The 23,777-nt window shown below is 41.4% G+C and overlaps 1 protein-coding gene across 8 annotated transcripts in view; it reads right to left on the bottom strand.

Annotated features, from left to right (window-relative positions):
- PHF20 (PHD finger protein 20) overlaps positions 1–23,777 on the bottom strand; it is a 133,463-nt gene that overhangs the window by 69,522 nt on the left and 40,164 nt on the right. For 7 of the 8 annotated variants that reach the window (XM_004272796.4, XM_033433630.2, XM_049699068.1 and 4 more), the window contains 4 exons: positions 23,604–23,688; positions 8,784–8,863; positions 4,988–5,375; positions 365–478 (listed from right to left, as the gene is read on the bottom strand). In XM_004272796.4, the coding sequence (XP_004272844.1) occupies positions 365–478; positions 4,988–5,375; positions 8,784–8,863; positions 23,604–23,688 (667 nt within the window). Of the gene's footprint in view, positions 1–364; positions 479–4,987; positions 5,376–8,783; positions 8,864–12,154; positions 12,294–23,603; positions 23,689–23,777 lie in introns of those variants that run through there. The other variant, XM_049699070.1, reaches the window with a different exon arrangement.

Below are 23,777 nucleotides of genomic sequence, written 5' to 3' on the forward strand. Positions count from 1 at the left end.
TAAGATATTGAATATAGTTCCCTGTACTATACAGTAAAATCAGTAAATAGTATTTTTAAAGTTTCACTCAGCATATGAAATCCATCCCTTCCTAAGCCATTAAATTTCCAGTGGAATTCATATCAGATGGAGTTTATGGGCATAGAGACAACACCACTGACCCCAACATTAACACAGCCTGTGCTCTGAGATTTATTTTTCCTCTAGCAGAACTCCTCTGATCCAACCACATCCCACTCACACTAGCCCCTGTGATCAAGGACAAGCATCAGCGCCTATAAGGAACAGGGGACAAGATGGACACAGGGGAATTAACCCAATGGATGTCAAGTTCTAGCCACACATACACAAACTGAAGACTCACATGAATTTTTGTCAAGCCGAGGACGTTTTAATGGGACTTCACTTCCTTTTGATATCTTCCGTCTTCTCAATTCCAATGTTATTGGTTGCAAAGTTTGAGAGTTTGAGTCCACAGCTACAATGTATATAAAACCACACAAAAATAGGTATGTAGTTTCTTAGTGACCAATCCTCATATTACATGTAAATAAAACATATTATAAACATCCACACACATCCTTGCATGATAAATAGGCCCTGAAAGGGAATTCTTACTTAAGCCAAAAGGGAAAAAAAAAGTGAAATGGGTGAGAAATTACTTCCTTTTAGGAGACGCAGACACCCTGCAGACTGACCTCCTGAATCTTTTTGGTTTCTCCTATGACCCAGCTCTATTCATATATTTATCTCCTGAAACCCTCTCTTTAAATACCCCAACGTGGCTGCTTTAAAATATGAGGGTACAAAGGCAACAGAAAAGTCATTTTTATCACAATCAAATCTTCTTATCAAAATTTGGTTTATACAATACTCAGGAAATCCACCAGGCAGGCTAATTCTTAAAATGTGTACCCTGGGACTATGGCTTGATTATTATTTTCTACCTCTACTTGCTAAATTGGTTAGCTTGGCATTGTCCTAATTTTGAAGGACCAAAAAGAATGTCAACATTTACAACCTCTTAAAAACAATTCCAGAAAATTCTCAGGAGACTATGCTATTTGATAGTCAGTGCCAGGCAAGGCTGCTTAACACTGGAAAATCCAGCCCTGACATAATTTAGCAGTGCAGAAGCTAAACCCTTAGATAGTACTCACTCAATTTTTTTTTTTTTTAAAGTTTATTTATTTATTTTTGGCTGCGTTGGGTCTTCGTTGCTATGCACGGGCTTTCTCTAGTTACAGCCAGCGGGGGCTACTCTTCATTGCAGTGTGCAGGCTTCTCATTACAGTGGCTTCTCTTGTTGCGGAGCAGGGGCTCAAGGCGCGGGGGCTTCAGTAGTTGTGGCGCATGGGCTCAGTAGTTGTGGCTCACGGGCTATAGAGCACAGGCTCAGTAGTTGTGGTGCACGGGCTTAGTTGCTCCATGGCATGTAAGATCTTCCCAGGCCAGGGATCGAACCCACGTCCCCTGCATTGGCAGGCTGATTCTTAACCACTGCGCCACCCAGGAAGTCCCTCACTCTGTATTTTTAAACCTAACACTTAAGAAGTTCTCCCCCATGAGGAAAGGTGAGAATCCAAAAGGCAGGCAAAAGAAAAAAATAAAAGAAAAGAAATAGTGGGAGACTTCCCTGGTGGCACAGTGGTTAAGACTCCGCCTGCCAATGTAGGGGACACGGGTTCGAGCCCTGGTCCAGGAAAATCCCACATGCTGCAAAGCAACTAAGCCCGTGTGCCACAACTACTGAGCCTGTGCTCTAGAGCCCGCGAGCCACAACTACTGAGCCTGTGTGCCACAACTACTGAAGTCCACACGCCTAGAGCCCGTGCTCTGCAACAAGAGAAGCCACCACAATGAGAAGCCCACACACAGCAGTGAAGAGTAGCCCCTGCTCGTTGCAACTAGAGGAAGCCTGTGCGCAGCAACGAAGACCCAATGCAGCCAAAAATTAATTAATTAATTAATTTTAAAACAAGAAAAGAAATTGGTAAGCTTGAGGCAAAGGTAGGGCTGGGGGTCTGATGAGGGTTGAAATGAGAGAAAGCAGCAGCCAGGAGAAAGAAGAGGGAGGAAGGGAAGGAAATGGGAGGGGAATGGGGAAGGGAGAGAAAAGACTCATCTAAGACCAGCAGCTTCAGATCTGCCATGTCAAATGGCCAAAGGAGACAGGGCTGAGCTCTGAGGACGCAAACCTGATGAGAGTGCTGAACTCTTTGGCTCTTCCTGTGTTCAATCTTCTCAGTGTGCCAACATTATTTTGTTCCAAGAGTGGGAACTTGGAGATCACACACATTCCAAATTAAACACAAACAACCTTCCCCAAACAGCTCAGATCCTGTTCCAATAAGGTCTGTACAATCTAGAGAGCTCAAGACTCCACCGTGTCAATGAACTTATTCCAAGCAATTTTTAAAGGGGATTTGAACTATATATTAGATACTGGCAAACCTTCTTCATTTTGATACCACATACAAACTGGGGCTGACCATACAGAAGTTCAGTGTTTCCCAAACTATTATTACAGTAAGAATTATCTGGGAAGGTTGTTAACAATTAGCATTCCCAGATCCTGCTTCAGAAAATTCTGACTGGGGAGGAATGCCTCAGGCAAGTGTTAACAGTAAGCTTGGAAAACTCCAGTTCTCTATTAAATTGATCCTATCTGGTGTGAAATCCTACACTTAATAAAAAGGCCTGCTTATTATATCCCACATCTCAACATGGTACGCTGCCCAGAGGTTTAAAACCTCCGGACTTTCTCAATTAGGGTTCCTCATTTGAAAACAGAACACAAAGGTTATTTTCTCAATTCTCCCAAGAGTGGTTTATCATTCTACTAACATTCTCAATTTGCAGAAGTCAATTCATTAGAGGTCACAGATGCCTTGGGCATTAGAGCTTAATTCTCTCTTGGAACCCTACTGAGAAAGCCAATGAGGCCAGTGCTGTCCAATAGGAATATGAGGGCCATAAATGGAAGCCACATAGGTAATTTTCAATTTTTAGTTGTCACTTTAAGAAGTTAAAAAAAGTGAAATTAATTTTAAGAATATATTTTATTTAACCCAATACATCTAAAACATCATTCCAACATGTAGTCAATAATTTTAAATTATTGAGATATTTTACATTCCTGGGTGTTTCTTTTTTTTTTTTTTTGTACTATTTGAAAACCAGTGTGGTTTTTTGTTTTGTTTTGGCCACGCTGCATGGCTAGCAGGATCTTAATTCCCCGACCAGGCATTGAACCCAGGCCCTCTCTCGGTGCTAAAAGCACAGAGTCCTAACCACTGGACCACCAGGGAATTCCCTCCCTTGTGTATTTTACAAGTTACAGCCCATCTCAATTCAGAGTAACCACATTTCAAGTGCTCAGTAACCACAGGTGGCTAGCAGCTACCGTATCGGACAGCACAGGTCTAGGCCCTAGTTAGGCGTAGGGACAATTCCAGCATGCTCAGATCTTGAGAATGAAACCCACTTATAACCACTGAAGGGGGAAGTGCCTTATTTCATCTAGGAAGAAATCAACCTATTGTCTTATTTCATACCTTAAAATCAGAAGATTTAAGAAGGCTGTCTACTGGGAACAAGTACTAATACATTTATTTGAAGTAAATAAAGGTAGAGCTTCTGCCACAGAAATTAAGTCTGGTGTAGCTGTCTGGATTGACAGATAGGACTGGCTTTGCATTCTGCATCATAAGGGAACAACAACTGAGCTAACTCTGTAGTTCCACAATTCTGATGAAAATATATTTTGTCATATTTTATATTTTAAATTTACCTTTAGCAGCTATTCAAACTTGTAAGAAAAAAACAGGTATCACATTTTTTTTTTTGGCCTCGCCACATGTTGTGTGGGATCTTAGTTCCCCGACCGGGGATCGGACCAGAGCCCCCCGCAGTGGAAGCATGGAGTCTTAACTGCTGAACTGCCAGGCAAGTCCCCAGGTATCACTTTAAAACTAGGGGATTCGGGCTTCCCTGGTGGCGCAGTGGTTGAGAGTCCACCTGCCGATGCAGGGGACATGGGTTCGTGCCCCAGTCCGAGAGGATCCCACATGCTGTGGAGCGGCTGGGCCCGTGAGCCATGGCCGCTGAGCCTGCGCATCTGGAGCCTGTGCCCCGCAAAGGGAGAGGCCACAACAGTGAGAGGCCCACGTACCGCAAAAAAAAAAAAAAAAAAAAACAAACTAGGGGATTCACAGTTTTTCAATATTTATGTAAAGAACATGTAAACAAGAATGTCTGAAGGCCACTGCCAGATAATTATAGGCAGTGTTCAGTCTAGAGATCCTGGGGGTTCTTCACGCCACTCAATCTAGAGAAGGAATGTTTGCCTTAGGAAAAAATTCAGGGTTTGTTTCTTTCTTGGCTATTTTAGAAGAATTCCATATTTCAACTTTTTAAAATAATTGTGTATTCTTCCCTAAATCCTCTAACCTTGACTCTACCAATTAGCCATCTCAGCTTTTTATTTAGACAGGGAAAATTTCCGATCCATAATCACTCTCCAGAGATCTCAATTTCAAATGTACCCATACGTTCCTAGGTCCAGTGTTCTTTCTTGTCGCCTCCTCCAGATGCCCACACCTGTTTACCTCTCCTTTCCCCTTTCATGTCACTCATGAAAACACTATTTCCTGATTCTACATTCTAGTAAGCTTACTTAAAGTGAAATCATTTGAATTGGCAAAAGCAAAAGGCCTTAGCTTATTAGGCTTTATCATATAAGCTGAAGTATCTAGTGAAGAGTTATCTGTCACCCCAGAAGCCCAGTCAAGGACATGTTTCCAAAACTTATGTTCACCTGGATATATACCTCCCATAAAATTCAGCTCTATGGGCATGACTTGTTTTTAGATGACAGAATGATTCAAAGTCAGTCACAAAAACAAAGGCTTGAAGTACAGAAGTTATAAAGAACCACAAAGGACCACAGAAGAACACTCTGGCATTGAACACTTGGGGAACTCACCAGTAGGAGCTATGGAAGGGGGTCTGCCTCGCTTTCTTTTTGGCTCCCTCAAGTTTTCTTGTGGACTCTTCACAATGTCATTTTCAGGTTTCTTATCCACTTGAGCATCTCCAGAATACTCTCTGTCATTTTCTGAAATGTTCTCCTTATCTTCTTTCTCGTTCTTGGGAAGGCTCTTCTCTGACACCTTCCCCTTTTCAGAACAGATTAACTTTCCTTCTTTATCAGGCTGTTTGGGTCTCTTTTCTGTCTTTAAGGCTTTGTCCTCTTTGTCTTTCTTCACATTGGCTGTGGCTTTTCTCTGCTCTTTAAACTTCTCTCGTTTATCAGGAGATGATGAAAGACTTTTGTGTTCTGTTTCTTTAGGCCTAGCATTATCCACAATATTCTAAAATGAGCAAAATAGCGATGAATCACACTTTGTGATTACTTGCAAATATAAAGTCAGATGGTTTTTTGTAAACTTATGAAGACAAAGAAATTAAAAGAGGACATGTATCAGGTCATGTAATGGAAAGCACCACTGAAAATATACACCCATATTCTGAGGTTTGAAAAACAGTCCTAAGTTTAAAGAAAATAACAGCCATTTTCAATTCCTTCTGAGACAATGCTATCTCCCCTTTTGATTAGTAAGTCACTAAAAAATTATTAAAGGGACAGACAACTACCCCAGGGACCTCTTCTGGGAAGCAATCTTTTTGACAGAGATGCCTTCATGCCCCGTCCGTCTCCTCCCAAGAATGACTACACTGACCCAGGGCCTTTCAGAGGCTGGCTAGTTTGCCAGCAGATGCTGATGTCCTGTGTAGAGAAGAACCCAAACTGATAACTAGAGGCGAACCAGAAAGCTGTAAAGATTTTCCACCTCAAAAACAGGGTCTTTGCTTCCTCTACTGGGTAAAGGCTGTGCTCAGTCGAACAAGCCACCTACTGCGTTCCTGAGCTACGGAGTTTTTGTCCATTAGGAGAAAGTACTTCTTCTTGGTTACTTTCCTCCTAAATTACTTTTTCAAAATTCATCTTAAAAATCTTGTGTCCTAGTATACTGTCTCATAATAAAGCAAGCTCTGAAAGCTCTGGAGTTTCTAAAACTACAATTAAGTTTATTTGCGTAAGTATCTTTCTTCCAAGACCTCAAGAGAAGAGCAGAGACCACCACATCATGTTCATATTGGATCCCTAGCACCAAGCACACACTTGGCACACAGATTTTTGCCAGGAGCAGGAAGGACTGCCTAAATACACAGTGAGTAAAAGTTTAATTTGTTCCAGAGGGAAAAGTAATAAACAAGGAGAATCCCTGTGGTTAGAAACTAAAAGAAAATATTTTTTTCAAGTCTCCAAAGTTTTCTGAAAGCAGCCAGGTTTGAGGATAAGCACTCCTCAGTAACTGCTGGCAGAAATATAAACTGCAACCACCAGGAAGGGGGGCTGGCAATTTAGGTCAAAAGTCTTATGTTTATACTTTTGAACTCGAATAAATTCCTAGAAATGAAATCTGATAACAAAATAATCAGACGTGTGTACCCAGATTTACAAATATCCTTAAATGACCATTAGAAAACTGGTTACACAAAGTAGGGTTACATACATATTATAAATACTACTTAGCCATTAAAAGCTATATTCCCATACAGTACTTAGGAACTTGGGAAAACGTTATTTTGTTAAAAGAGCAAGTTACAGGGCTTCCCTGGTGGTGCAGTGGTTGATAGTATGCCTGCCGATGCAGGGGACGCGGGTTTGTGCTCCGGTCCGGGAGGATCCCACATGCCGCGGAGCGGCTGGGCCTGTGAGCCATGGCCGCTGAGCCTGCGTGTCCGGAGCCTGTGCTCCGCAACGGGAGAGGCCACAACAGTGAGAGGCCCACATACCGCAAAAAAAAAAAAAAAAAAAAAAAGAGCAAGTTATAGAACAGTAACATATGACTCAAATTTGGAAAAGAAAAATATATATACATAAGTATCTTTTTAAAAAAATACAGAAGGCTATACATTAAAATGTTAAGAGCAATTGCATCTAGATGATAGAATTATACAATTTTTACTTTCTTTGCCCTTTTCTGTACTTTCTAAATTTTCTACAGCAAACATATATTGTTTCTATAACTTCAAAAAAAGATAAATGTTCCTGAAATATAGATTATCAAACCACTTAGGGCAGTACAATCCTATTTAAAAAACAAAAAAACAATCTAATACTATATGAAAAAAGCTTTAAAAATTGTCTGACAGATATTTGTAAGAAATTTTGCTTTGTAAGTGGCCTAGCTGAGAAGTCATTTATCCAAACCACTATGTTCTCTTGGAAAAGAAAAACAAACAGGAGCCATGGGCCTGTGCTTGACCACCTGCCAGGTCTGAGATGACATGAGACACTCAGAGGCAGCTGGGAATTGAGGACTGAAGACCCACAAATCCACACAGGGTGAGGTGCCCATCCCCAAGCTAAGGCACCATGAGTACTATCAATCAGAGGAAACAGATGAACGTTTGTTATGTGGAGCCCTAGACTTCCATTTGTGTAGATTCTAGATACAATATGACAGCTCTGGACATGTTCTTAATACAGTCCTCTATCTATATTAACTCATTCCACAAACTTAACATAAAAATTGCCAAATTGAAGGCCAAAATAATGTTTTAGAGTGCTGTGTAGTTCCTTAGATGCCTGAGAAGCAAATGATCAAAGAGAAAACATCTTCAGGGCTAAAGCTTTATAATTTTGTCAATTTTCTGAAGAGGAAAACCAGAAAGGCAAAAACACTTCTGAGATTATCTTTAACAATATCATGTATCATGATGCTTTGGAATTGCTAAATATATGTTCAGAAGAATTTATTAGAAGGTTCCAGGATTACCAAATACTGTCATATCAACAACCACCCAAAGAAGTAAATAACAATTAGTTACAATCAGAATCTTTCCCCTCAGCTATTTCATTAAGACATAAATATTAAAAAAAACTAAAAGGGAAAAAAAAATCACGAAGAAAGTAGGCAACACTTCCAGGTGGCCAGAATCTATCTGTGTGCACCACATTTCCAGTATCAAAACTCAGGACCCGGGGCTTCCCTGGTGGCGCAGTGGTTGAGAGTCTGCCTGCCAACGCAGGGGACACGGGTTCGCGCCCCGGTCCGGGAAGATCCCACATGCTGCGGAGCGGCTGGGCCCGTGAGCCATGGCCGCTGAGCCTGCGCGTCCGGAGCCTGTGCTCCGCAACGAGAGAGGCCACAACAGTGAGAGGCCCACGTACCTCAAAAAAAAAAAAACTCAGGACCCGTGCTTAGACAAGTACATGGATGGTGAAAGGGACAAAAGGAAACAAAAATTTCAACCCAGGCACATCTAACACGAGTGCTTGCCAAATCTATGCCAAATGGTGGCTCCGTAACCACCAAGCCATGGTCCTGAGCTGAAGGACAAAGTCAGATGAGGAGAAAACATCTCCATCTCTTCAACCACTCAGCAAGTTCCCTGTGAGGGGAAACAGCTCTGTGGGCAGAGCACAGAAGACAGAAGAAAGAATAACAACCAGGCGCTTTGGGAAAAAGACAGATAACAGGTAATGGTATGCAAGTACTGGCACTTCTGAAAAGAATTGGTATGAAAAGAAAAAGGCAGAGAGAGAGACAAATATTTACAATTTCTGAAAACTTGTGTATTGCTTTCTGGTGAAATCATGTCAGATGAAGGAAAGATTTTGTCATCATAAACAAATGTAACATCTTTGAGAAACAAAACTATAACATTAGCATTATTCATACTACAAAGCATAAAACCACATTTCTCACCTGATCTTTCGAAAAAGCTTTGACATGAATATGTTTGACAGTCTGAACTACTCCATCATAAAATTTCACAGTGTAAGTACCTAAAATTCAAAAAGATATGATTTTAACTTGCAGTTTCATGAAAGCAACAAAACTTTTCAAAGCATAAACACAAGGGAGTTCCAACCACAATAATAAACATATGGAAATTAAAAAGTTGTTCAAGAATCACATTCAATCTTACTTATGTCCAAGATAATAATAGTACACTTGCCTTTTCCTCTTTATCTTACAAATCTTTTTATCTATACAAATCAAAATCCATCCCAAAAAAACCTCATTTTTATGGTGCTTCACTAAATCTTAAACACTTGCACTGACTTAGACCAAGAACAAAGAGCAGTAAAACAATTAAGAATGTAAGGAAACACCAACAATGAACTATCAGAGAAATTAAGGGAACAATCCCGTTTATTGTTGCATCAAAAAGAATAAGATACCGAGGAATAAACCTACCTAAGGAGGTAAAAGACCTGTACTTGGAAAACTATAAGACACTTATGTAAGAAACTGAAGATGGAAAGATATACTGTGTTACAGTCTTGGTGGGAATGTAAACTGGTGCAGCCACTGTGGAAAAAACAGTATAGAGGTGTCTCAAAATACTAAAAATAGAATTACCACATGACCCAGCAATTCCACTCCTTGGTATATATCCGAAAAAAACAAAAGCACTAATCCAAAAAGATACATGCACCCCAATGTTCACAGCATTATTTACAATTGCCAAGATATGGAAGCAATCTAAGTGTCCATCAACAGACAGATGGATAAAAGAGGTGGTATATATATATACACATATACATATACAATGGAATACTACTCAACCATGAAAAAAGAATGAAATTTGCAGCAACATGGATGGACTTGGAGGGTATTATGCTAAGTGAAATAAATGAGACAAGACAAATACTATATGATCTCACGTGTGGAATCTAAAAAATACAACAAAGGAGTGAATATAACAAAAAAGAAACATTCACAGATACAGAGAACAAACTAGTGGTTACCCGTAGGGAGAAGGAAACAGAGGAGGGGCAAAATAGGGATAGGAGATTAAGAAGTACAAACTATTATGTATAAAATAAGCTACAAGGATATATTATTCAACACAGGGAATATAGCCAATATTTTATAAGAACTACAAATGGAGTGTAACCTTTAAAAATTGTGAATCACTATATTTACACCTGTAACATATAATATTGTACATCAACTATACTTCAATTAAAAAAAATAGGATATAAGGAAAATGCAGATTTACTTATTGCTTGGTGAATTATTAATGTTTATCACTTAATCTTTATTTTCTGGGCTTAGAAGTAGTAATATCTTTTAAACTTGAAAAGAAATACGACCATCTGCTAAAGGTATTATGTTTTTAGAGGTCACATTACTCTCAAAATCCATATGAATTAGCTACATATTACAATATTTCAAAATAGAGACTAGGCCAAAGCACTAAATGGTGACCGCTACATTGTTAGTTTTGTTCCGTTTTTTTTTTTTTTTTTAAGTCCAACAAAAATCACTCTCTGCTAAAAAACTGAAACTGGAAATCCAAATAATCTTATCTCGCCAAATAATACATCCAACTACAAAAGTTCTCATTAGCTGTACCCAAACCAACACTTTCAACCTTTTGCATTTTAGAACCCACCCATGTCTCTCTCTCTCTCTCTCTCATTTTTCTTTTTTTTTTGGTTCCAGGGATCTATTAAAAAAAAAAAAATCACAGTTAATCTTGTCAAGATTATCAATGAACCACTGGTAATCATGTAATGATTTACCACTAGTAAACATGGTCAGTTTTCAGGACCAATTTGCTACCCAACATGGAAGAAAAAAAATAAATCCCAAGGGTTGGGAGCAGAATAATGCAACGATGAAGTTAAGATCTTCTGGCTGGTTGCCTCCTTCTTATACATTCTCTCCCCACCCACCGGCCTGCTCCTCCAGCCCTGAATAAGGCCCTGCCCATGGCTAGCCACCTCTTCAGTGCTCAAAGTCCAAGCAATCTGAGCCCAATTATTTTCCAAACCTTATTTCGAATTACCAGCATACAATACCCACCAACTCAAAGTGACTAGCTACTTGCCACCCACTGAAACTGTCTTGTGACATTTCCACCTCCACACGAAGAAGTGTTTTCCTGCCTGGAATGTGCCACTCATTGATCCTTAAGCACTCAGCTCAAAAGACCACAATAGCTCAGTAAAAGCTTCCTGACTTCCCTGCTACTGGAGAGTTCTCCCTCCTCTGAACTTCTCAGACTCATTTGGTACCTGACCTGCAGAGACTCACATTTAGGTGCCTTCATATAGAAGGCAGATCCCAAATCGAAGGCAGGCTCTTCAAGGCTAAAGAACACATCTGACAGTAGTTTCTCACACAGCGCCAGACTCACTGTAACCAGTGTTTATCAAAGTGTAGTCCCCAGACCAGCAGCATGAACAACCCTGTGAAATTACTGGAAATGCAAATTATCAGCCCCACCCCCAATATACAGAATCAAAAACTCTGGGAGTGTGACACAGAAATGTGTTTTAGTAAGACCTTGAGGACTTCCCTGGTGGCACAGTGGTTAAGAATTTGTCTGCCAATACAGGCGACATGGGTTCTGGTCCTGGTCCAGGAAGATCCTACATGCCACAGAGCAGCTAAGCCCGTGAGCCACAACTACTCAGCCTGTGCTCTACAGCCTGTGAGCCACAACTACTGAAGCCCGCACACGTAGAGCCCGTGCTCCCCAACAAGAGAAGCCACAGCAATGAGAAGCCCGCACACCGCAACGAAGCAAAGCCCCTGCTCGCCACAACTAGAAGAATGCCTGTGCGCAGCAAAGAAGATGCGACGCAGCCAAAAATTAAAAACAAAAAAGACTCCACCTTGCGAGAACACCAGAATCACAACTAACTGCTCAACAATCATCGACAGGAAGACACTGGAACTCACCAAAAAAGATACCCTACATCCAAAGACAAAGGAGAAGCCACAATGAGACGGTAGGAGGGGCACAATCACAATAAAATCAAATCCCGTAACTGCTGGGTGGGTGACTCACAAACTGGAGAACACTTATACCACAGAGGTCCACCCACTGGAGTGAAGGTTCTGAGCCCCACGTCAGGCTTCCCAACCTAGGGGTCCGGCAATAGTAGGAGGAATTCCTAGAGAATCAGACTTTGAAGGCTAGCGGGATTTGACTGCAGGTCTTCAGCAGGACTGGGGGAAACAGAGACTCCACTCTTGGAGGGCACACACAAAGTAGTGTGCACATCACGACCCAGGGGAAGGAGCAATGACCCCATAGGAGACTGAACCAGACCTACCTGCTAGTGTTGAGGGGTCTCCTGCAGAGTAGGGGGGTGGCTCTGTCTCACCGTGAGGACTGGACACTGGCAGCAGAAGTTCTGGGAAGTACCCCTTGGCGTGAGCCCTCCCAGAGTCCACCATTAGCTCCACCAAAGAGCCTAGGCAGGCGCCAGTGTTGGGTCGCCTCAGGCCAAACAACCAACAGGGAGGGAACCCAGCCCCACCCATCAGCAGACAAGTGGATTAAAGTTTTACTGAGCTCTGCCCACCAGAGCAACAGCCGGCTCTACCTACCACCAGTCCCTCCCATCAGGAAACTTGCACAAGCCTCTTAGATAGTCTCATCCACCAGAGGGCAGACAGCAGAAGCACGAAGTACAATCCTGCAGCCTATGGAATGAAAACCACATTCCCAGAAAGATAGACAAGATGAAAAGGCAGAGGGCTATGTACCAGATGAAGGAACAAGATAAAACCCCAGAAAACAACCAAATGAAGTGGAGATAGGCAACCTTCCAGAAAAAGAATTCAGGGGCTTCCCTGGTGGTGCAGTGGTTGAGAGTCCGCCTGCCGATGCAGGGGACACGGGTTCATGCCCCGGTCCAGGAAGATCCCACGTGCCATGGAGCGGATGGGCCCATGAGCCATGGCCGCTGAGCCTGCGCGTCCGGAGCCTGTGCTCCGCAACGGGAGAGGCCACAACAGTGAGAGGCCCGTGTACCGCAAAAAAAAAAAAAGAGAAAAAGAATTCAGAATAATGATAGGAAAATGATCCAGGACCTCGGAAAAAGAATGGAAGCAAAGATCGAGAAGATGAAAGAAATGTTTAACAAAGACCTAGAAGAATTAAAGAACAAACAAAAAGAGATGAACAATACAATGACTGAAATGAAAACTACATTAGAAGGAATCTATAGCAGAATAACTGAGACAGAAGAATGGATAAGTGACCTGGAAGACAGAATGGTGGAATTCACTGCTGCGGAACAGAATAAAAAAAAGAATGAAAAGAAATGAAGACGGCCTAAGAGACCTCTGGGACAACATTAAACACAACAACATTCGCATTATAGGGGTCCCAGAAGGAGATGAGAGAGAGAAAGGACCCGAGAAAATATTTGAAGAGATTATAGTCGAAAACTTCCCTAACATGGGAAAGGAAATAGCCACCCAAGTCCAGGAAGCACAGAAAGTCCCATACAGGATAAAACCAAGGAGAAACACGCCGAGACACACAGTAATCAAACTGGCAAAAATTAAAGACAAAGACAAATTACTGAAAGCAGCAAGGGAAAAACGACAAATAACATACAAGGGAACTCCCATAAAGGTAACAGCTGATTTCTCAGCAGAAACTCTACAAGCCAGAAGGGAGTGGCATGATATACTTCAAGTGATGAAAGGGAAGAACCTACAACCAAGATTACTCTACCCGGCAAGGATCTCATTCAGATTCGATGGAGAAATCAAAAGCTTTACAGACAAGCAAAAGCTAAGAAAATTCAGCACCACCAAACCAGCTCTACAACAAATGCTGAAAGAACTTCTCTAAGTGGGAAACACAAGAGAAGAAAAGAACCTACAAAAACAAACCCAAAACAGTTAAGAAAATGGTCATAGGAACATACATATCAATAATTACCTTAAACGTGAATGGATTAAATGCTCCAACCAAAAGACACAGGCTTGCTGAATAGATACAAAAACAAGACTCATATATATGCTGTCTATAAGAGACCCACTTCAGACCTAGGGACACATTCAGACTGAAAATGGAGGGATGGAAAAAGATATTCCATGCAAATGGAAATCAAAAGAAAGCTGGAGTAGCAATACTCATATCAAATAAAATAGACTTTAAAATAAAGAATATTACAAGAGACAAGGAAGGACACTACATAATGATCAAGGGATCCATCCAAGAAGAACATATAACAATTATAAATATATATGCACCCAACATAGGAGCACCTCAATACATAAGGCAACTGCTAACAGCTATAAAAGAGGAAATCGACAGTGACACAATAGTGGGGGACTTTAACCCCTCACTTACACCAATGGACAGATCATCCAAAGAGAAAATTAATAAGGAAACAAAAGCTTTAAATCACACAATAGACCAGATAGATTTAATTGATATTTATAGGATATTCTATCCAAAAAGAGCAGATTACACTTTCTTCTCAAATGCCCACGGAACATTCTCCAGGATAGATCACATCTTGGGTCACAAATCAAGCCTCAGTAAACTTAAGAAAATTGGGCTTCCCTGGTGGCGCAGTAGTTGAGAGTCCGCCTGCCGATGCAGGGGACACGGGTTCATGCCCCGGTCCAGGAAGATCACACATGCCGCGGAGCGGCTAGGCCCGTGAGCCATGGCCGCTGAGCCTGCGCGTCCGGAGCCTGTGCTCCGCAACGGGAAAGGCCACAACAACAGTGAGAGGTCCGCATACTGCAAAAAAAAAAAAAAAAAAATCTTCCAACAAACAAAAGTCCAGGACCAGGTGTCTTCACAGGTGAATTCTATCAACATTTAGAGAAGAGCTAACATCCATCCATCTCAAAATCTTCCAAAAAACTGCGGAGGAAGGAGCACTCCTTAACTCATTCTATGAGGCCACCATCACCCTGATACCAAAACCAGACAAAGATACTACCAAAAAAAAGAAAATTACAGACCAATATCACTGATGAATATAGATGCAAAAACCCTCAACAAAATACTAGCAAACAGAATCCAACAACACATTAAAAGGATCATACACCATGATCAAGTGGGATTTATCCCAGAGATACAAGGATTCTTCAGTATACGCAAATCAATCAATGTGATACACCATATTAACAAACTGAAGAATAAAAACCATATCAGCATCTCAACAGATGCAGAAAAAGCTTCTGACAAAATTCAACACCCATTTATGATAAAAACTCTCCAGAAAGTAGGCATAGAGGGAACCTACCTCAACATGATAAAGGCCATATACAACAAACCCACAGCAAACATCATTCTCAATGGTGAAAAACTGAAAACGTTTCCTCTAAGATCAGGAAGAAGACAAGGATGTCCACTCTCACCACTATTTTTTTTTCTTTTTTTTTTGCGGTACGCGGGCCTCTCACTGTTGTGGCCTCTCCCGTTGTGGAGCACAGGCTCCGGACGCGCAGGCTCAGCGGCCATGGCGCATGGGCCCAGCCACTCCACAGCATGTGGGATCTTCCCGGGACCGGGGCACAAACCCGTGTCCCCTGCATCGGCTGGCAGACTCTCAACCACTGCGCCACCAGGGAAGCCCTCTCACCACTATTATTCAACACAGTTTTAGAAGTCCTAGCCACAGCAATCAGAGAAGAAAAAGAAATAAAAAGAATACAAATTGGAAAAGAAAAAGGAAAACTGTCACTGTTTGCAGATGACAAGATACTATATATAGAGAATCCTAAAGATGCCACCAGAAAACTACTCGAGCTAATCAATGAATTTGGTAAAGTTGCAGGATACAAAATTAATGCACAGATATCTCTTGCATTCTTATATGCTAATGATGAAAAATCTGAAAGAGAAATTAAGGAAACACTCCCATTTACCATTGCAACAACAAGAATAAAATACCTAGGAGTAAACCTACCTAGGGAGACAAAAGACCTGTATGCAGAAAACTATAAGACACTGATGAAAGAAATTAAAGATGATGCCAATAGATGGAGAGATATACCATGTTCTTGGATTGGAAGAATCAATATTGTGAAAATGACAACACTATCCAAAAGCAATCTACAGATTCAATGCAATCCCTATCAAATTACTAATGGCATTTTTTATAGAACTAGAACAAAAAATCTTATAATTTGTATGGAGACACAAAAGACCCCGAATAGCCAAAGCAGTCTTGAGGGAAAAAAGCAGAGCTGCAGGAATCAGACTCCCTGACTTCAGACTATACTACAAAGTTACAGTCATCAAGACAATATGGTACTGGCACAAAAACAGAAATATAGATCAATGGAACAAGACAGAAAGCCCAGAGATAAACCCACACACCTATGGTCAACTAATCTATGACAAAGGAGGCAAGGATACACAATGGAGAAAAGACAGTCTCTTCAGTAAGTGGTGCTGGGAAAACTGGACAGCTACATGTAAAAGAATAAGATTAGAACACTCCCTAACACCATACACAAAATTAAACTCAAAATGGATTAGAAACCTAAATGTAAGACTGGACACTTTAAAACTCCTAGAGGAAAACATAGGAAGAACACTCTGACATAAATCACAGCAAGATCTTTTTTGATCCACCTCCTAGAGTAATGGAAATAAAAACAAAAGTAAACAAATGGGACCTAATGAAACTTAAAAGTTTTTGTACACCAAAGGAAACCATAAACAAGACGAAAAGACAACCCTCAGAATGGGAGAAAATATTTGCAAAGGAATCAACGGACAAAGGATTAATCTCCAAAATATTTAAAGAGCTCATGCAGCTCAATATTAAAAAATCAAACAACCCAATCCAAAAATGGGCAGAAGACCTAAATAGATATTTCTCCAAAGAAGATATACAGATGGCCAAGAAGCACATGAAAAGCTGCTCAACATCACTAATTATTAGAGAAATACAAATCAAAGCTACAATGACGTATCATCTCACACAGGTCACAATGGCCATCATCAGAAAATCTACAAACAACAAATGCTGGAGAGGGTGTGGAGAAAAGGGAACCCTCTTGCACTGTTGGTGGGAATGCAGATTGATACAGCCAAGATGGAGAACAGTATGGAGTTTCCTTAAAAAACTAAAAATAGAATTACCATACGATCCAGCAATCCCACTACTGGGCATATACCCAGAGAAAACCATAATTCAAAAAGACACATGCACCCCATTACTGTATAGCACAGGGAACTATATTCAATATCTTGTGATATACCATAATGGAAAAGAATATGAAAAAAATAATGTATATATACGTATAACTGAATCACCTTGCTGTAGACCTGAAACTAACACAACTATACATCAGTAAAATAAAATATTTTTAAAAGTAAAAGAAAGAAAAAGTTTAATAAAGCCTTGAGGTGACTCTGGTGCACAATGAAGTCTGAGAACCACTGTTGTAAACGAGTAATTACCTACTGTTTTGCTCCTTGTAATTACAAAATAAAAGTGATTATTTGTTACAAGTGTCACCAACACAGAAAAGTTGCTAGCAAACAAGACAGACACAAGGATACACAGTTGGTTTTATATATATATATATATATATATATATAAATATAAATAAAAATAATACTTATACAGGTATATATAGTTGGTTGGCTAAAGCAAGCAATGAGATGACAGGCTATGATAAGGATTCTACATAAGGCACGTCAGCAATGATTGATGAATACTTACAGCAAAGGCCTGGGTTCCTGTCTTCCTGCCTCTATTGTGAGGGTGTTGGCAAGCAAAGGAGCAATGATAATAAGCAAGGCTGTGGAACTCTAAACAGACTCTTTTCAAGCAACCATGGCAAAGCTCTGGCCAGTCTAAGGACAGGGGTTTGGGGTTGGGGACATTAAGAACCCAATTCTCAAGAAATCTTAAATATTAAGCATGCCAACAAGCCACCCAAGCCTATACTTTAAACTATCTTATCAACAAAGTTCATCAACAGTTACATCAAAATGAAAACTGTCCATTTTTACAGACATTTCAAACATCCAGAAGGACAAAATGCTACCCAAAAGTCCAACATTTTCAGCTACTTGAAGTCAATTTTGAAGCTTACTCCTGACAGCAGGCTCAGAATGGAGGCCTTAGATGAAGGGATGGACCCCGAGTTCCATGGAAGTCTACAACAGAGCTAGAAGCAGAACCCAAGCCTGTCTGCTGGCCTCTGACTAATTCTTCTCCCACCACCCCACACTGCCTATTCCCCAAGTCCCTCAGCCTCAATTCCAAACCACAAACCCAGAGCACCTCTGGCCACTCTGAAATGACCCAAACTATGGCCAAAGGTGCTCAGGGGCCGCTGTCCTTAGATAACAATATCCTGGCCCTGACCCTTTTTACTTCCAAAGAACTACAAGGGATCATCTTGAAACTTTCTCCCTTGATCATGCACATAGCCTAACCTGGGCTTCAATGAATCAGAGGGAACAAAACAACACATCCCACAGACAACAGTGGTCTAGACCCACTTCTGGAGAGAGGCCCCAAATCTACTTTAATGGTTTCATGCATAACTAAAAGAATGTCTTCCCACGGAATCCTCCCAAGGGTGGCTGGCAACAGAGCTCTCCCATGGCCACAAACAACATCTAACAAAAAACATGTAAATGACAGAATCCAAAATAAGAACATTCTTGACACAAAGGCCACCTGCCTCAGGCTCCCTTAAGAAGCTCCTGTCTTTACCAGATGAAACAAAGCTTCCTGGCTTTGTCCTCTGGGGGTTAAGAACTCAGCATATCAGACAACCTCAGTAATAGCAGAAGGGACGTAAGAACAAAACTAGAGACGTATAGAAAGCTCATCTTCTCTAGGACCAAGGAAACAGGTGACTCTAGAAAGGACAGATTTCTGTTGCTCTTGAAAGCTACCATAACTGTGAGTCAGGGTCCTTTTACTACCCTGCTCATTCTCCAGGAGTCAGAGAATTCCACAATATCATGGATAGGAGCTTTCAAACATGGTTTCTCTAAGTCCTGAGGTTCCCACAGATGTGCCTAAGGGGGTGGGCAGAGGGATGGGATAAGTGCATGTTTGCAGGCAACCTCCCCCTAAGTCTTCTCCTCTTAGGAATTTTACATAATGGGCTTAGGTTCTGTAGCCAATAATTTCCAGAACTGCTCATCTAGTCCAATTCCTTCTCCCATTTCTAACTGCTCAGATGAGTCTAGAGCAAGGAGAATGAACTGCTTATAATCATCAAGCAGGGACTGGGACAGGGCCTGTCTCCAATCAGGGCTCTCAAGACACCACCGGGCTCCAGGAAGTACAGACCATGTACACTCACCCTACCGTATCAGGTGCACGTACACACACACACACCGCCAGCGAGCATCTGGCCCTGACAACTTCTGCTGTTTAAGGAAAACCCTGATCCAGAGAAGCGGCCTGGTACTGTAGGAACTGCAGTTTCAGGAAACTTGGAGCACCACAGACCTCCATGCAGACCTCAGGCTACCATTTATCTATATGCTCTGTAACCTCAAGCAGTTTCTCCTGTGAGCTCAGTTCCTCATCTGTAAAATGTGGATGGGGTTGACGGCAACAACCTTTCCACGTTTATGTGAAGACTAAATAAGATCAGATATGGAAATTGCTTAGCAAAGGGACTGTCACAGAGCAAGGGATCAATATGTGGTTCTAATTACCATCATCTACCAAGTCACTTTGACAGAGAACCTCCTTCCCCCCATAGAAGGTAGGAGCCGAGCTAGCAGCTACATGTATGGGCCTAAATTGTCCTTTCATCTCTATTCAAAGCTGCTCATAGTCCCAGTGTTCCCACATTTCAAATGTAGGTTCAGTTATAGCATGAAGAAAACAAAAAATAGTAACTGCTTCAACCAGAGACTCTAGAAATAAGACCATTTCCATAAAATCTCCCAGTTTAAATGCAGACTTTAGGCAATGAACAAAGAGATTGAACTGGGGTACAAGGAGGGGACGAGGGGGCCGTGACCCAAGGATATGCATAATTTTAAGGAAGAGGGACCTGATTCGCCTGCGCACTCAAGTTAACCACAGATCAACAGGAAAGAATGATTCCTCATTTTGTTGTAAATGTGAACCTACTTTCAGTTTCCCCCAGAGAGAATGCCTTGCAGGGCAGGGGCACAAACCCCCTGACAGACGAGCGGCTCTGACATCCTCGGCATAAAAACGGGGAGCTGAGCAGAGGTGAGGTCAACTCACCAGAGATGGCTTCCAAACAAAGATTCCCTGGAAGCAGAATCCCTTCTTTTTCTCCAACACAGACCAAGGATCTAACAAGGCTACCAGGTGTGGCTGCCTTCACACAGAATGATGCTTAACTGCAACTGCCAAGGAATCATTCCAGATGAAAAGGGCTAAATAACATGGCATTGCTCTCCCCAGTTTCCAAGTGCTAAATAACTCCCTTAAGAAACTCTGGGGCTTCCCTGGTGGCGCAGTGGTTGAGAGTCCGCCTGCCGATGCAGGGGACACAGGTTCATGCCCCGGTCCGGGAAGACCCCACATGCCGCGGAGCAGCTGGGCCCATGGGCCATGGCTGCTGGGCCTGCACGTCCGGAGCCTGTGTTCCGCAACAGGAGAGGCCACAACAGTGAGAGGCCCGCGGACCGCAAAAAAAAAAGAAACTGAAAGTTGCTACCAAAAACTCAACGGATGACAAGCTTCTTTTCTAGAAATAAGACATTTCTTGACAACTTATTCATGTAAAACAGATCTTTTGGGGGGTTTTTTCCCCTTGTTTTCTTCCAAGCTTCTGCTTAGAGAAAAAGAGAGGAAAAAAAGAAAAAGTGTGTCTAAAGTCCATCAGTGTTAACACCCTGTGACAGGGATGAAGGAAAATACTTTAATAGTGCAAAAAATAATAGTGCTGAAAGCTGTCAACAAAAGATTGAATGTAAAAGTAAAACGTGTACATAGTTGTAAAAAAAAAGGAGTTTTAAAACATGTTTATTTTCTATGCACTTTTTTAATTTAAGTGATAGTTTAATTAATAAACATGTCAAGTTTATTGCTGCAAAAAAATAATTAAATAAAATAAAAAATAAAAGTTGCTATCTGGTTGTGATTCAGTCATGCCAGATTCCCAATGCCAGCAGCCAGTGCTCTCCACTCTGGCTAGGGCCACTACCCACCAGCCTGCTCAGTCAATGCTCAGCCTCAGCAAAACCATCAAGGAGGTTAAGCACGGCAGAAAAATCAGACCAAGCCTTCCCAAGATGAAGCTATAGAAAGTGACTTCACTATATCCCCAGCCTCCTCCTAGCAGCACCAAAAAGACTGAATAACTTTTATAGGAAATAAAGGAACCACCTTGCCTGCAGAGGTTCTTCTCACAGCACCATTAAGCCGTGGTGGCCCCTACTAACCAGAGAAAGAGTGAAATTAGAGTCCAGCATTGTCCCTCCCAATCCTGCAACTGAATTACTAGAATAAATCATGAGCTAGAAACTGCCAGCTCCCCTGGATTAAACCTAACCCAAAGGCAGCACCTAAGAGTCATTTTTTCATCTCAAAATCAGGCACAGATGTGAGCACCCACAAAGGCTAGCTTTCCTTCGCAGTCCACGAGGTAGCATTAATGCCACACAGCTGGTTCCATTAACTTTCAGGATTGCCCCTCCCCCATGTCCCTCCTTCTCCTCCCTCTTCCAATTAATCTCAAGAACCAGAAAGGATGGCAGCATAATACAGGACTTCAGACTCAAGAACTCTGGGGAAAACAGGTTCTCCCAAAAATATCCACTCATTTTCAATGTCCTCCAGTTAACTAAAATTCACTGAACAGAATTTGAAGCTTACAGAACTAATATATTAGGGTAGCAAATGACCATTGTAGGAACAAATTACCTCAAGACTCTCCCTCCTATAATTTTAGCTCATGGAGGAAATAAACTGAAAAGATTTTTTAAAACAACTTGCAAAGCTCTGGTTGCCAAAGTTTAAAAGACATTTAAAAACCTTAATTAACTACGGCCAATAATTCGGCCAATGACTTTTAGTCCTTAAATGATCACTTCAAAAGATTTCAGACCCAGGGCTTCCCTGGTGGCGCAGTGGTTAAGAATCTGCCTGCCAGTGCAGGGGACACGGGTTCGAGGCCTAGTCCGGGAAGATCTCACATGCCGCGGAGCAACAAAGCCTGTGCACCACAGCTGCTGAGCCTGCCATCTAGAGCCCGCGAGCCACAACTACTGAGCCCACGTTCTACAACTACTGAAGTCCACGCGCCTAGAGCCCGTGCTCTGCAACAGGAGAAGCCACCATGATGAGAAGCCCGCGCATCGCAACGAAGAGTGGCCCCCACTCGCCACAACTAGAGAAAGCCCGTGTGCAACAATGAAGACCCAATGCAGCCAAAAATAAATAAAATAAATTTATTAAAAATATATATTGGCTATATTACCTGTGCTGTACAGTATATCCTTGTAGCTTTTTCTTCTATGAGTTTGACTTGATTTTCCCCATATTAAGTGAGATCAGTCACCATTTTAATAAAAATGGACCTATAAATTGTATTTAATGAATGTTTGATATAATAAACTATGTCTTTTACTAAAAGGATTTAAAGCAGTTTAATAACATGTAAGCTTTCCTTTAAAATAAATTTTTAGGTTAAAGTGAAACATATGAAAAATAGTAACAGGATTTTATTTTGAACACTGGCTTATAAAGTAACTTAGGGAAACAAGGGACTATCCAAAAAGACTTAATCCATGAACAGGAGGATCAGTAACTGTTTAGACAACTTAGAAGATACAACCTTGCTTTGGAGACCTGTGGTAAAAGAACTGTGGTTTAAGGATAACCTACATCTGTCAACCCACACTGGTCTAATAGCTGCCGGGACTGGGGGTGGGGTGAATGTAGCAAGAGAGGAACTAAAATTTCTGCTACATGCAAAGGTATGTTCATTTTTGACCATTTCAACCCATTCTCAGACAAAACTTCTTGGTCACCCCGAAGTCCAGCAGAGTGCTGAATAAATACTTAAATAACTTCATTGAATGAAAAATCAGTGTGGCCTTAGAGTCACCCCTAACACTGGTACTAAGAGGTCTGTTTGCCCTAAACATTCACTGCAGGAATCGTGGACATACCACAAACATCTTGGTAGAAAATGTTAAAAAAAGGAAAACAGGTATCACTTGAACCCCCAGTGTGTTCTCTGTGTGTCAGGATGCTGACCACACATATTACCTTCATAACCCTCCTCTTCTCTTGCCTTTATTAGCAAAATGAGCCTCTTTGGGACATGTTCCCGGTCCTGACTCCTCACATGTTCTAAACTCTGGCAAAGGCATTCCAGCTCAGTGCTCTAAATCCCAGTACCCCAATTTCAACTAGTAACTCTGATACTACAGACCACTCTCAACCACCTTGCATCCACAAAGCACATTTTTAAGAAAAGTTTCCTGTTTGCTTCATTTCTAGGCTGTTCACAAATAACTAAAAGGAATATTAGGGACTTATTTCATCTATTATATTAGGAACTCCTAGACAGCAAGAACCTACACACTTCCCAGCAGAGTGACAGATGAACCATGACTGTTTTAGAAGGCAAAGAACCAAACTCCCCCTCTTTAACCTACCTTTCTCTCCATTTATAATTTCTTCCTAACTCCTGACAGAGTAATTAACTTAAAGAGAGAGGATTCCTAGGCAATAAATACATACTGAAAATATACTCTCAAACTCCAGTTTGTAACTCACCCCTAAGTCAAGAGTAAAAACAATTACAACTCAAATGCCTTACCATCCTTGTTAACAGCAGTGACTCTGGCTGGGTAAAAACGACAATCAGACCAGCAAGCAAGGACCTGCTCATTTATTTGAAATTCCTAAAAAATATTAAAAAACAAAAAAGATCCTGTTACCAATCCAATTTCATAGGACATACATAGTAACAGAATTCATAAAAGAAGCTGAA

The sequence above is a fragment of the Orcinus orca genome, chromosome 16 (assembly GCF_937001465.1).
Source record: "Orcinus orca chromosome 16, mOrcOrc1.1, whole genome shotgun sequence".
NCBI lineage: Eukaryota > Metazoa > Chordata > Mammalia > Artiodactyla > Delphinidae > Orcinus > Orcinus orca.